This window comes from Mesoplodon densirostris, chromosome 7 (assembly GCF_025265405.1).
Source record: "Mesoplodon densirostris isolate mMesDen1 chromosome 7, mMesDen1 primary haplotype, whole genome shotgun sequence".
In the NCBI taxonomy this organism is placed as follows: domain Eukaryota; kingdom Metazoa; phylum Chordata; class Mammalia; order Artiodactyla; family Ziphiidae; genus Mesoplodon; species Mesoplodon densirostris.
The window spans coordinates 23,972,248-23,987,626 of record NC_082667.1 but is presented as its reverse complement, the minus strand read 5'-3'; the positions used below and the strand labels follow the sequence as shown (position 1 = coordinate 23,987,626).

At 45.6% G+C, this 15,379-nt stretch overlaps 1 protein-coding gene across 1 annotated transcript in view; it reads left to right on the top strand.

The window, feature by feature from the left end:
- Positions 1-15,379, top strand: part of LDLRAD3 (low density lipoprotein receptor class A domain containing 3) — a 257,094-nt gene that overhangs the window by 100,240 nt on the left and 141,475 nt on the right. Inside the window, exon 3 of the mRNA XM_060104970.1 lies at positions 14,311-14,436. Within this exon, the coding sequence (XP_059960953.1) occupies positions 14,311-14,436 (126 nt within the window). The remainder of the gene's footprint in view (positions 1-14,310; positions 14,437-15,379) is intronic.

The following is a 15,379-nucleotide window of genomic DNA, read 5'->3' as shown; positions in this document are numbered from 1 at the left end:
GGATCCAGGTCTGATTCCTAATCGTTTATCCTTTACTATTCGTATAGGGTTTTTTCTTTCTTTAACTCAGAAGAGGCAAAAATTCAAGAGTATTGACCTTTGCCTAGCATAGGGGTCTTCCACCTTGAAACTATTGACATTTGGGGACCAGATAATTATTTATTTGTTGGAAGGCTGTCCTGTGTATTTTAGGATGTTTAGCAGCATCCCTGCCCTGCCTACCAGATGCCTCCAGTACTCATCTCGCCCTCGTCCATCTCCCCAGTATTGCCACACGTTGTCTGGGGAGCAGAGAAGAAGAGTCAGGGAGGAATTTAGCCAATTTACCTTCCTGGAAAAGAGCAACTCTTCCATCTCTGATGTCACCAACCCTCCTAGATGTCAGGAGTTCTCAGGAAGTTTTGTTTCTTTATTCAGTGGTATTCAGAGAGCTGGGCCACTCATTGCCAAGATCTAATGTTAGAACATTTTCATCGCCCCCAGAAGAAACCTTCTGTTATTGATTTCTAATTTCCTTCCATGGTGACTGGACAGCACGCATGGTATGATTTCACTCCTGTTAAATGTAGTGAGGTGTGTTCTGTGGCCTCACAGTTGGGATTCCCTGGAGGATGTTTCATGCGCCCCTGAGGAGAAGTGTGCTCTGCGTTGTCGGGTGGAGTCTGAGGTCTCAGTGTATTCAGTGTCCTTCGCGCCTCCTGTTTCCTTGTTGATCCTCAGCCTTGTTTTTCTATCCATTCTTGAGAATGGGGTATTGAAGTCTCCAACTCTTATTATTAAAATGTCTGTTTCTCCTTTCAATTCTGTCAGTTCTTGTTTCATGTATTTTGCGGCTCTGTTTTTAGGTGCATATATTATGTCTTCCTGATGGTTTGACCATCTCTTTGTCTTTAGGAACATTTTTTGTCTTAAATTCTATTTATTTGTCGGATATGAGTATAGTCACTCCAGCTCTCTTGATTTGGGGTAGTTTTTTTTAAACCCTCCTGGGTTGTTCTAGTGTGCAGTCAGGATTGAGTATCCCTGCTCTTTGAAGTTAAATTAGAAGCTGAGGATTGTCTTTAAAGTCAGCCCAGGGCTACCAAGAGATGATATCCGTGGGATTATGTGATTCCTCTGACTGGTGTTGAAAGCATCATAGGAACCTCTGGATGCCTCGGTGAAAACCTTTCCTGGAGCAAGATTTGTGGTGGGTTAAGTACCGTTATTTTGGAAACAGTTGTTTTCAGGTTACCTCATGACAGACAGAGAATGTTCTCTTGGTCAGCCTGTCAGAGCAGCTAGAGGCCACCTCTCTGTCTGTGCCCTGTTGACACCACCCAACATAAGGGTTACGCCTGCCTTCTCTGAGTAAAAGTCCTGTTATCTGTGGGTATCACTGTGTTTAATCCTCACATCATAGGCCTTGCTCTGGGGCTCTCTGCAGGTGCTGTAGCAACAATTAAGGAGACAGACTCTGAGTTCCAAGGTTGCTCTGTAGCTGTGGATGTGTGGGGAGAGGAGGGGCAAGTAAGAAGGACTGTCAGGCGCTTCTTGGAAGCTAATCAGAAATGAGCTTTCTCTTCACAAGTCTGAAGGTAAAGTATATGCACAGAAATGAGGGTGTTTTAAGGAGGGAAACCTCACAGTTTGTCAGGGGCCCAGAGAGCAGGCAAGGGTGAAGGCTCTGAAAAGTAAAACCTTCTTTTGGCAAAGATGACCCTCACCGCCCAGCAAGATGGAAGGTGGTGTAGAACGGATTCTTCATTATTCGTTTTTATTCAAGCTGAAAACTGTCTTTGATTCTCTGATCTCCTGACTTTTTTATTTTCTTTTTTACATTTTCTTTTCATTTCTTAAGAGTTGTCCCTTGGATATCATCTTTCACAGAGTTGGATGATGCCTTTTTTGAAGTATTCTTTCTAAGGTGGAAACCATTCTGTTCTATCTGTGTCTGTTCCCACATCTGTTCTTAATCCCAGGGACTCCGATCCATTGTCAGGAAGGTTTTCTTCCAAGCACTGAAAGGCCTCTGGAGGCTAAGTTATCTGACCCACATTTATTTATTACCATTTTAGAGGGTTTTTTCCTCTCAAGATTTTGTCTCTAGGAGAATCAGTTGGGGATGTCTTGGTTTCCTGCTTATAGATCCCCTGGAATTTGCATTCCAGTACCTAAGTACACAAACAAATGTACCTTCATACACATATGTACGTGTGTTATACATAGCCAAAATAAGTAACCTGAATAAACCTTAAGGTTATAAAATAATGTCCTAATCCCCAACTTGCTAACTTGTTTTGCCTTTTTACTGTCATTTTTAATAAGATTATTTAAAGGGCAGTGGCAGGCACTTCGAATTCCCTGATCATTTATAGTGCCTTTTTCCCCTAAAAGCCCAAAGAATATTATAGACTTGGCTCTCTTTAGTTCTTCCAGGGCTTTTTGGGAGTGAGGAGGATATTTCCTTGACTTACAGAGCCTCGTAATATCCTTGTGGGTCCATAAAATTTTTCTTTATAAAAAACAAATCTGACACGCCACTTTTTTTATAGATGTCTGCTGGCTCCCAGGATAAGTGTCCAAACTCCTGCCTGTCTCTCTTTCAGCCTTAGCTTCTGCCACATTCTGTGTTCTGGATACCCTAACTTCTCCCAGGTCTCTGTATAAACCACACGCTGTCACAGTTCACATCATTCATTTTGCCTGGAATGCCTTTCCTTTTCTTTTTCAGCCACACACTTCTCCTAATTCTTCATACCCAAATAAAATAGCACTGCGTTGTACCATGCGCCCTGGTCTCCCAGGTTGCATGGGTTGTGCTCTTTTTTATTTTTTTTTATTTTTTATTATTTTTTTTTCTTTTTGCGGTATGCGGGCCTCTCACTGTTGTGGCCTCTCCCGTTGCGGAGCACAGGCTCCGGATGCGCAGGCCCAGCGGCCATGGCTCACGGGCCCAGCCGCTCCGCGGCATATGGGATCCTCCCAGACCGGGGCACGAACCCGTATCCCCTGCATCGGCAGGCGGACTCTTAACCACTGCGCCACCAGGGAGGCCCCGGTTGTGCTCTTTTTTAAAGTTTGTCTCACACTCTGGCCGGCCATCCCCCACGTATTTTTTTTTAAATTAAAATGTAGTTGAAGGGCTTCCCTGGTGGCTCAGTGGTTGAGAGTCCACCTGCCAATGCAGGGGACATGGGTTCGTGCCCCGGTCCGGGAAGATCCCACATGCCACGGAGCGGCTAAACCCGTGAGCCATGGTCGCTGAGCCTGTGTGTCCAGAGCCTGTGCTCCGCAACGGGAGAGGCCACAACAGTGAGAGGACCGCATACCGCAAAAAAAAAAAAAAAAAAAAAAAAAAAAAAAAAAAACAACAACCAGAAAGACTCACTGACATAGGAAACTTAAAATGTAGTTGATTCACAATGTGTCAGGTGTACAGCAAAGTGATTCAGTTATACATATATATATGTATGTATGTTCTTTTTCAGATTCTTTTCCCTTATAGGTTATTACAAGATATTGGAATATAGTTCCCCGTGCTTTATAGTAGGTCTTTGTTGTTTAGCTGTTTTATATATAGTGTGGTGTGTGTCCATCACCCACGTATTGAGCATGCACTGCTGGGCAGAAACTGTTTGAAAATAATAGTAGTAACTAATAACTTTAATAATAATAGCTAATACTGTGTGATAATACTCTATAATACTATCTAACACTAAATACTATATACTACCTTATTTATAGTATAATATCAAATAGTAATAGCTAATATGTAATATATATGATAGTAGCTAGTACAATATGAACTATCATAGGTAATAGTGGGTTTCAGAGAAAGTCCTAAGCAATTATTATCTTGTCTCATTTAATCCCCACAGCAACCCAACAAGGGAGGTACTGTTCATATCACCGTTTCCTGATAAGGAAATGGAGGCACAGAGAGGTGAAATAACTTTCAGTACATCACATAGCCAGTAAGTGGTCCCAAAGCACTTGGCTCAATATTTGAACCCAGGCAGGCTGACATGCAAACCTGCATTAACTATATAATAGAGTGTTGAAAGGTAATGTTTATACAGCTTACATAGTTCTTGTATCTCATTGCAATTATCTGTTTATTGTCCTTTTTTCCCCTTCCTCTGGGCCTGGTGTCCCTTAGTGGGGCTTCTTGTGAGCAGAAGTTATGTTAACCCCACACTCGGTCCTATGTGTGCTGTAAAGAGACTCTGAGAAGTAACGTTAATGAAACCAGTAACTGAAGAGTAAGGCCTGGGGCGCAGTGGTTAAGTATCCGCCTGCCAATGCAGGGGACATGGGTTCGAGCCCTGGTCCAGGAAGGTCCCACATGCCACGGAGCAACTAAGCCCATGCGCCACAACTACTGAGCCTGTGCTCTAGAGCCCGTGAGCCACAACTACTGAAGCCCGTGCACCTAGAGCCTGTGCTCTGCAACAAGAGAAGCCACCATAATGAGAAGCCTGCGCACTGCAACGAAGAGTAACCCCTGCTTGCCGCAACTAGAGAAAGCCCATGCACAGCCACGAAGACCCAACGCAGCCAAAAATAAATAAATTATTTTAAAAAAATTGAAAATCTTAAAAAAAAAAAAAAAACCAGTAAGGCCTTAGATAGCATAAACATTGCATTGGTTTCCACTTGATTTTTCTCAGGACCATCCATATATGTGAAGAAGAGCAGTTTGTAGAACTGTGAATCATGTTAGGGAGGGGAGAATATTATAGGATTCCTACTAGATATCAAACATTATGCTGTATTCTCTACGTGTAAAATCTCACATTGAAGTCTGTGCTGTCTTTATGCCCCCTTTACAGATGGGGATGCAGAGGCCAGTGGAGTTTACATGACTTGTCCAAGGTCTCAGCTGTCATGTGCAGAACTGGGGTAGAAACCCAGTGGGAATGTTCTCTACCCGCAACCCTTCTTACCTCTCAGCCCAAAGGCTCTAGGCCTCCTATTCTTATTATAAAAGAGGAGATGTTTAGAAAGAATTTTCTGCTTGAATTTTCTCTCAAAGCTGTCTCACCTAGATGCCTTCTTTCTATATTTATATTCCAGTTAGCGTGTGGTCTTTTGCTCTCTTCACTCCCCAGTGTGTATCTCTGAAACGGCCAAGATGACATTTTCAGAATCATACACTGCAATATTTGATCAATGAACTGGTGGAGTCCACTCCAGTAGTCATGTAGAGGTGAACTGCTGGAACAGGCAAAGGGCTTTTTTGCTCAAGCAAAAATAATGAATTTGCAAAGGCTTGGATTCCCAGGCCTAGATTTGGCTTGCTGAGCTGTTTGTCTTCTGCATTTGGACCACAATGAAAGGCCTGTTTCTTGCCCTCCCAGACTTCTTAGAGAATCCAGGGGTATACTGCTTTTTTAAAAGTCTGTTATTTTTATAGGGCTCTTTTTGCTTTCTTGCCCCCAACCGTGAAATCATCTTTGACTTTTAAAAGGAACCACAGTTAGACTTTTTACAAAATGAACCAGGGGACTGACTACAGTAGCAATTTCAGATCCATTATGTTCTGTAAAGTTTTTAGCCAGTGATGGCCGCATGTGATATTCACTTTGGGGGTCGGGGATGTGCACGATGATTCAAATTATGTGAATTTTATAATTTGATGTTTTTTTCTAATTTATAGTTTAATTCCCACAACTTTAATATGAGTGGAATGCTACCTAGCTCGTAGCACATTTCTTATGAGAAATAGGGTTTTAAATTTTTTAAATTAAAGAAACGATACTGGGTACTTTTACTGATACGAGAAGCAAGTTCATACTGACCCCCTTGCATTTCTTCCATTACCACATTGTTCCTGCCTCCAGGCCTTTGCACATGCTGTTCCCTCTGCTTGGAACAGCCTTCTCTCCGCAATCCCACCAGCACCGAAGGTTCATCCATGGCATAGCTGTCTTGTATGTATCCTGGTTCTTTGAGGTATGACAGAGTTTGTGAATTAATATTAGTGGAATGAATAACTAAATGAGCAAGGCCTCAGACTGCCTGAGCACCCATTGATTTGCACCTGAGCTATGTGTATGGCGTCTCTTCTGAGGTTGACTTTCCTTTGAGAAGGCTTTTCTGACATCAGCCTCCTCCCCAGTTTGAGATTAGGTGTACTCTAGCTCCCCCATCAGAGCACTCATGGCACTGCATGCAGAGGCTCATTTACCAGCCTGCGTCCTCCCTATCACTTAGGGAGCGCTGTTGAATCACCACGCAACTGACTCAGGGCCTGACAGAGAGTAGGATGCTCAGAAATATTTTGTTCTTTGCCAAGAAAGGGCAGTAAAAAAAATGTTGGCCCCTTGAACCCTATTTTGTACTGTGCACAGGTAAAGTGTAAATCCTTAAAAAGTGGACAGACCTGGTTAAGAGTTTTAGTTTTAAAAGGGTCTGATTGCTGGGACAGCAACCATTTGAATATGAGCCCACAGCTTTTTATGTAAAGCTGAGTTATTTTGTATCTTGCACATGATCGGGGGAAGAACAGAGAAGCTGTTGAAATAGGGAAAGAGCTTAGAGAGGCCTGTGGTTTTGTTGTGGGTATTCTTCTCATGGTAAGTACACCATCTGGAATGGGTTAGACTTGACTCGAGGGAATGATGGTCAGAGCAGGTCCCACACTGGCCCTGTAGCCAGAATTCTTGGAGTGGCAGCTGGTCTGTGCAGTGGTAACATCAGGAACAAAGGAATGATGAGGTCCCTTGCTCTCTGGGCATAGACATAGGTGGAAACTGCCCAAGAAGGGTGTTCACACTTTAATGTTCATTGGAATTCACTGTGGGCTTAATAAAGATGCAGATTCCCCTAGAGGAGAGGCCCAGGAATCTGCGTTTTATAAGCATCCCTGGGGATTCTGCTGTAGGTGGATCGCTGGCCTACCCTTCATGAAACAGTGCTTTACAAGATGGGAAATTCTGGAGAAATATTGGTAAGCGGGACGGTCCATGGAGTGAGAAACTGTCCTTTGTCAGGTCCCTCAGACAGAGGGGAGAGTGCAGTCTGGGAAAGTCAGCTCACGGAGCAGCTCCCAGAAGGAGGGACACTTTGCATTAGCCCGTGATTATTGTACCCCAGGGAAACCAGCTCCAGCCAAGGCTGATGCTCTGCGCCCAGTGCCAACTTAGAATGACAGAAAAAAGAGTCATGGTTTCCTTGACTGGATAGGAATGTCCCCTACTCTGTGAAGTAATGAAATCCACATGTAAAAATGAAGAGAGACAGAGACAGATGGAGCATAATAGAGCACCAGCAGCAGTGAAGGACCAACGGAACACACACGCAGAGGAACTGGGGGGTGTTCTCAGCCTGCTTCTAGGAATATCATCGCCAGCAGGGGAGAATCAGCCCTCCTCGGACCGTCCTGGACTGGAGGCTTTTCCCGTAGTCATCTGTGGCCAGAAGATAGTACCAGTTCCTCAGGGAGGAGGCAGTTGATGATCAAAAAGATGCCAAAATAGGAAATATGCATATCCTTCGACCTAGCTGTTATATCTTAAAGAGATTTTGTACAAGTGGGGAAAACAATGTATGCATCTGCACGTGCATCGTTTATTGAAAACACCCCCAAATGTCCATCAGTAATGGGACTTATGGGTACATAAGATGCAGTAAAATTACCCTTAGCTATTAAAAGTGACGGTATGGGGCTTCCCTGATGGCGCAGTGGTTGAGAGTCCGCCTGCCGATGCAGGGGACACGGGTTCGTCCCCGGTCCGGGAAGACCCCACATGCCGCGGAGCGGCTGGTCCCGTGAGCCATGGCCGCTGAGCCTGCACGTCCGGAGCCTGTGCTCCGCAACGGGAGAGGCCACAACAGCGAGAGGCCCGCGTACCGCAAAAAAAAAAAAAAAAAAAAAGTGATGGCATGGACCTGTAGTTATCGACATGAAAAGATGTCACAGTATATTGTTAAGTGACAAAAGCCGGTTTCAGAATAGCATAGTATTTTATCCAGGTGCATTTAAGCAAAACTGTATGCCCAGATTTCTATTTATTAATTCAGCTAGTAATTATTGAGTAACCTGGGTACCAGGCACTTTTCAGGGCATTGGAGGTGGAGCTACAAGCAAGATAATGGTCCTCTGCCACTTGGAAGCGAAGTGCTTGGAACCAGCAGTATCGTCATTGCCTGGGAGTGTGTTAGGAATGCAGAATCCCAGGCTCCGTTCTAGACCGACTGCATTTTAACGTGGTCCTAGGGCTGTCCGTTTGCATGCTATAGTTTGAGGGACCGTGCTTCTGGAGCATGTTGACCAAAATGGCCCCAGTGGATTTCCCTGGGTGGCGGCAACGTGGGGTAATGTTTGCATTGCCCGTGTCCCTTTCTCATCGTTTGAATTTTTCACGGTGAGCTCTGTCTTGAGTTTACAAAGCAAGAATGCTAATTTGGCAGAATAGCTGGAGGCTCCTGCTTCTGGTTCTGTGGGCTGCCTCGGGCACACATCGGCAGGATCCCGGAGCAGGAATCAGACGTGAGCAGGCGGTGGAGGTCGTGACTGTGGCTCCTTTGGGCCATCCCAGAGGTCTGCAGGAGAGACCCTGAATCCCTGCGGCTGTGGCGGGAGCTGTTGCTGCAGCCTGAGAGATGCCGCAGGTCTGATGAGCTGAGTTCCTGGTTGTTCTGGCTGAGCAGGGAGGCTCTGGCGTTCAGACTCTGTCCAGCTCTTTTGTGTCATCACTCTGGGAGAGTCTGGACCAGCAGCTCTCGACGGCAGACCTGCGCTGCGGTCTCTGTCATCCTCCAGGCCCAGTGGGCAACCCTGTGCCCTGCCTGAGCAGATTGGGAGGTACAGGCATGCTGCCAGGTGAAGAGCACTTCTGTCCAAGGCTTGGGAAGTTCTGGCCGTGCAGACAGGGGGTCTGAGCCCTTTCCTTGGGGTCTCATTTGAATCTGGTCCCTGATGAGGGGTTTGGCAGGAGGTGACCCTATAGCACCCCACCTAAAGCATAGGTGAAGTTGAAAGAGGGTAGACGCAGGGGCATGAGGACTGGATTACAGACCAGTCTGATCCTAAATTAACTAAGTGACTTTGGGCAAGTCCCAAATTACCTCCTCGGACCTCAGTGTTTTCATCTGTGAGTCATGAGACCAGTTATCGAGTGAAGCTGTGTGGACTACCTGCTGAGCCCCAGATGTTATACATAGGAAGATGGGGTCTTTGTTATGAGGGCATCACAACCTGGTGACACGGCAACATCTCTTGGTTCCCCTCTCATTCTGACATGATCCCCAAATGCTGCTCTGAGGGCTTTGGCCTTCCTGTGTTTTTGTTTAGGGTAATAGTGAGTAGAGGTTATTGCAGATTTATGTCCTTGCTGGTTAAAAAAAAAAAAAAAAGTCGTCAACTGTGTTAGTCCTTCCTCCACTCCCACGTAGTTTTAAAAAATGTTCTATTTTACTGATCTGTGAAATCCAGAACTGTGGCATTCAGGCTCTAAAAGGAAGGGGAGGACTCAGATCAGGAAATAAACCAACCCCCAGGAGAGCCCTGAGCCCTGTCTTGCTGCTGGTGAAAGCTGCTGCTTTGAAAAGTTCACGGAGCATGTCCTTGAAGAGCAGTGGATTCAAGTGCTCAGTGGGATGGAGTCGCCCTGACTGCCTTTGTCAGGGCAGTTTTAGACTCAGAGTTGGTCTTCTACTTCTGCTGAGTTCCATGCTGAAATCTCCCCTTCGTGGAAATCGGGGCGGGCTGGGGACAATCCAGACTTTGTCCGGGAACCCCCCGGGGCCCACGGGGGCTCGTGCAGACAGGGAGCTGCTGCCAGCGGTGGGCTTCTCTCTGAGCCTCTGCCAGGCGCTCAGCAGGCCGTCTGTGATCTGCCTCACCGTTGCCTGAGCAGGTGTCTGCTGGTGCAGATATAATTCATAACAGGACAGGCTCCCTGACAGAGACGGCAGCTGAGCATCACTGGCAAGGCAGGGAGTCTCGTTAGTGATTCCTGAAGAGGGTGCAGGGCCAAGGCCAAAGAGCTGGTCAACTGAATGGTAGCTAATGCATTTGTAATTACTCTTACTCTCTTTCCTCTTTGTCTCCTGAAGTCCAGTCCTTGGAGCTGGGCTGGGCCTTAGAAGTGTCTAAGCAGGCAGTAGAGCAGGTGAGTCAAGAAGTAAAGTTTGAGGGCTTCCCTGGTGGCGCAGTGGTTGAGAGTCCGCCTGCCGATGCAGGGGACACGGGTTCGTGCCCCGGTGCAGGAAGATCCCACGTGCCGCGGAGTGGCTGGGCCCGTGAGCCATGGCCGCTGAGCCTGTGTGTCCGGAGCCTGTGCTCCACAACGGGAGAGGCCACAACAGTGAGAGGCCCGCGTACCACAAAAAAAAAAAAAAAAAAAAAAAAAAGAAGTAAAGTTTGAGCCTTGACTCTGTTTACCAGCTGTGTCAGGCGCCTTTACTTCTAGACCTGTTATCTTTTCTGTAAAATGGGTTTTTGTGAGGAGGAAATGAGACGATATCTGTAAAATAGAGCACAATGCTCAGCCCATACTAAGCATTCAGTAAGTGCTCTAGCTGTGATTACCCAGCCCCACTCTCTCCTTTTATGGGCTCATTTGTATATTCGGCAGTATTGATTAGGTACCGTGGTAGGCGCTGTACAGTCGCAGCTCCTTCAAGAATGATGAATGGACGTATTCGAGTGAGTGTGTGTGCATCAGAGCTCAGCACAAAGCCAATGACATCTATCCTATGAAGGAAAAGAAAGAAACAGAATAAGGGCTAGAGTGCCTGAGGGTAGGGAGCAGGGTTTCTACTGTAGACAGTGCACTGCTTAAGGAGACCTCAATAAAGTAGAGGGGTGAGCCATGCCGACCTCTGGGAGAAGGACAGTCCAAGCAGAGGGAACCACAGGCTGCAAGGGTCCTGAGGCAGGACTGTGCCTGATGGGCTCGAGGAGGAGCTGGGAGGCCAGCGTTAGCTAGAGCACGGAGAGTGGGTAGGCATGAAGTTAGAGCGGGTCCCCCGGAGTGGCACGATGCTGTGATGGCGGCTGTGGGCTTTTCTAAAGTGTTGGGAGGGCAGAGACGTTTTGAATGGAGGCGTGACATGTTGAGTTTACAGGGAAACGCTCTCAGGTTAGATATCAAAGCCTACAGGTAGCTTTTCTGCCCTGATCCCTGAAAGGGTGACGGGAGCAAGGATGCCCAATCCTCTAATTTGAGCATCCATCACTGGATCTTACCTGTGACAGTTATTGCCATGGCGTCTGCTTACTGGGGACTTTCTATTTCCCACATCTCTTCTGTGTTTATTAATTGGACTTGTTCTCCCTCATTTATGTATTTATTCAACAATTATGGGTCCAACAGATCTCTGGGTTACAATCCAGTACTATTGTTCGTTTTGTTGCCCAAATTGTTCTAGCTTTGGCCATTGGGAGCCCCTGCAGGTTGACTCCTGTGTCCTTTGGACATGCCTCCATCGTATTTTAAGCACTTCTTCACTTTCTGGCAACACAAGACACTCCAGGTTCATCTTGTATTTTCCCCCAGGAATGAACCACTTCTCCAGGGAGCCCTGGTTCTCTTTATTGGATCATAGAATTTAGAAACCAAGATCTAGGTGCTGGCTATACTTATTGCTATTGGAGTGTACTGCTTCTAGTCTTTCTTAGCAGATGAGCTAGGAAATATATGTATGTACACTAACCCATGCACACACACAGATCTATATTTCTATCTATCGATCTATCTATCCATCCATCCATCTATCCATCTTTACAAACCTTGAGTTCATATTGATGCCTTCAATTCCAGTCCAAAGCCTCGGGGTTCATTTTAGTCTTCTCACTCTCTCTTTATTTGTGATTTCTTCCTCTGAAAGTGAGAAACCTTGCTCTTATTATCTGTAATATACTTACCTATTTGTTTAACCCTAGTACTACACAAAAGGCAGTTTCAGAATTGCTGATTCATACCCCTGTGAGAAACAAATATAACTAGAGTACTTGTGAACAGTTCTTTTTTTTCTTTAGCCTTATAGAATCCAGGCAAAATAATGTTTACCAGAGTTACGTAGGCTACTTCTTTTCTCCCCCATCTCCTTCAGTGTGGTGCTGTTATTCATCTGTAATATAGTTATGTTCATTTGCTGCTGTTTATATTTCATTCTGAGCCCTGCCCCCAACACACACATGCACACACACATGCACACGCACATGTGTTTGATTTTAATTGTTTACATTTTGGGTATGTGAAATATTATCATGGTTCTAAGAGTCAGAGCTATACAAATAGACTCAGAGAAGTGTGCACCCTTCTCATCCCTGCTACCTTGTTCCATTCCCATTTCCCTATTCTTTCCAACCTTTTCTCACCCACCCCCTGTAGGTAACCAGTCTCTTTGGTTTCTGGTTTATCCTTCCTATATTTCTTTTGCATAGATGAGCCAGTACATGTATGTTTTCTTAGATCCCCTTCTTTTGCTGTATGGAGGGGTAAAGTACTGTAGATACTCTTTTGCACTTTGCATTTTTTGCTTACCAGTATGTCCTGGAGATCACTTCCTATCAGTTCATAGAGATCTTCCATAATGAGCTTTTTAAACTTGGGTAATCAGAAAAAGAAATTTAGCAGCCCAAGGATCAATTTTAAAGTTCTATAAGCCTAGTGATGTGATGGTGATGATGATAAATAGCATAAGTTTTACCATTAATTGAGCATCTACTGTACGCCATGCTCTGTGCCAAGCATTTTATATAGATTATCACACTGAATCCTTCCCTGGGCCATATGAGATAGATATCACCTCCAGTTTACCAATGAGGAAACTGAGGCTCAGTTGTATTTAGAAACTTGCCCAAGGTCATAAAGATTAGAGCCACAATTTGAACACAGGACACTCTCTCCCAAGTTTGTGCTTTGTGAAGAGCACACCAGCACCATTAGAGTATTTTCAGGTTAAAACAAAGCCATGTGGGTTTTTAAAATCTAGCCACGTCCCAGGCTTAAAATCCCTGTTGATAGTGTATCAGCTATTGCCAAAGTTGGCATGTTATACTGATGGCGAGAATATGAAGGTAATTTACTGCCTGTTCGTTCCAAAGAAATAGCCTTTCCTTCTTGAGGACCATGGGTCCTGCCTCTAAGACAGGAGACAAAAGGGATGCTAGGTGGGGCCTGCTACCTGGGATACAGCAGTAGATCCCATCACACCTTATATTCACAAGCCAGAGCAGCCAGCACCATTAACAGGAAAGTACATTACCCCACAGGGCTCTTTGGTTAACAGGACACTCAATCAAGCTTGAGTTACAGCAGTTTCTGTTAAAACTGTTTGTATAGCAGGAGTGGAAGAAGGGTTTCTTTGAGCAGGAATCTGGCTTCTGTTGTGAGAAGTGACAGCCTCTGGCAGAAAGGCAGTACAGTTGAGTTAGATGAGAGTGTGGCTACTGGACTCTGAGTACTGGGGGCCTCACCCCAGCACCATATTTTCTAGCCGTGTAACCCTGGGCAAGTCACTTTACCTCTTCAGAGCATTTCTGTGAAATGAGGACAAGAAGAACACCCGTCTTTGTCAGGGGTTCCCAAGACCACCTTCAGTTTCAGTGATTTCCTAGAAGGAATCATAGAACTCAGCATACAGTCATACCCACAGCTATGATTGATTACAGTGAAAGGATACAAAGCAAAACCAACAAAGGGAAAAGGTGAAGGAGTGGAGTCAGAGGAAAACAAGTCCAGGCTTCCAGAGTCCTCGCCCAGTGCAGTCACACAGGAGGCACTTCATTCCCCCAGCAACAAATGTGACATAACGTGTGAAATGCTTTCTCCCAGGGAAGCTCGTTAGAGGCTCAGTGCCCAGGGTTTTTACTGAGAACTGGTCATGCAGGTACCCTCTGCCCAACATGTACCCAAATCCCAAACTCCCAGAAGAAAGGCAGGTGTTCAGCGTAAATGCACTGTTTGCATGAATAGTTTAGACACAGTGAGCCGTCCTCAGGAGAGAATGATGCAAACCTTCCGACATACAATTTCCCGGGTGCCAGCCAAGCAAGGGCCAACTTTGCAAGCAAGCCTTTCTAAGGATGGCAGCCTCAGGCCTCTTGAGCCCTGCTGGTGTGGAGGCTGGGTTTGGCCTATTTGGGACCTTGGTGGCAGTGGATGAGCCACTCCCTTCCTGGAGGATGACACACGTGGGCTTCTAGTCTGGCTGGGTATTGGAGGTGGGTGCTGGCGGTAAGAAACTTTCAGGACTTCCAGGTAGATGTAAAAGGCCCCAGTTGCACACTCTGAGTCAGTGGGATGGGTATGTGGTGGTCAGAAAACTTATCCTCCTGACGTCTCGTTGTTTGTCTCGTTTGTCCTCTTGCAGCCAAGGCTAAATCGAAATGCGGCCCGACCTTCTTCCCCTGTGCCAGCGGCATCCACTGCATCATTGGCCGCTTCCGGTGTAACGGGTTTGAGGATTGTCCCGACGGCAGCGACGAAGAGAACTGCAGTAAGTGCCGGGGCCTGCGTACCACGCTCCCCTGTTCATTCCCACCGGTGGACCTTCCATCCTGGCCGCTCTCATCTGTGTGCTTCTCACACCCACAGGCTTGGGCCTTTTCTCTCGTTACCTGGAATCTATTTGTTACTGCTTACTTCTTGTGTGATCGTGTAGCTGCTCAGCTACCATTTATCAGGGCCTTTGCTAAGTACACTGCGCCTGGGGCATACTTTGTTTTCAGTTCTGATGATGGCTCTGCAAATGTAAATGTGTTATCCCCATCAACACATAAGGACTTGAAGTATGAGAGGTCAGTGGACTCATCCAGAGTCACATAGCTTATCAGTTGCAGAGCCAGTTCTAGGCTCATTCAGATGCTCATCTGATTGACCGTGCCATTCAGCACCCCATGTTTAGGTGCTTGCTTTCCTTCTCATTTTGAATTCTTTAAAAAAAGATGTTTATATATTAATTATATACATGCTATAAGAATATGCTCTTGGAAGTTGCCATATGATCCAACAATCCCACTCCTGGGCATATATCTGGAGAAACCTCTAATTCAAAAAGATACATGCACCCCAATGTTCATAGAAGCACTATTTACAATAGCCAGAACATGGAAGCAACCTAAATGTCTATTGACAGATGAATGAATAAAGAAGATGTGATACATATAAACAATGGAATATTACTCAGCCATTAAAAGGAATGCAATAATGCTATTTGCAGCAACATGGATGGACCTGGAGATTATCACACTAAGTGAAGTAAGTCAGACAGACAAAGACAAATATCATATGATATCACTTATTTGTGGAATCTAAAATATGACACAAGTGAACTTATTTACAAAACAGAAATGGACTCACAGACATAGAAAACCAATTTATGGTTACCAAAAGGGAAAAGGGGTGGAGGGAGGAGTAAATTAGGAGTATGGGATAAACAG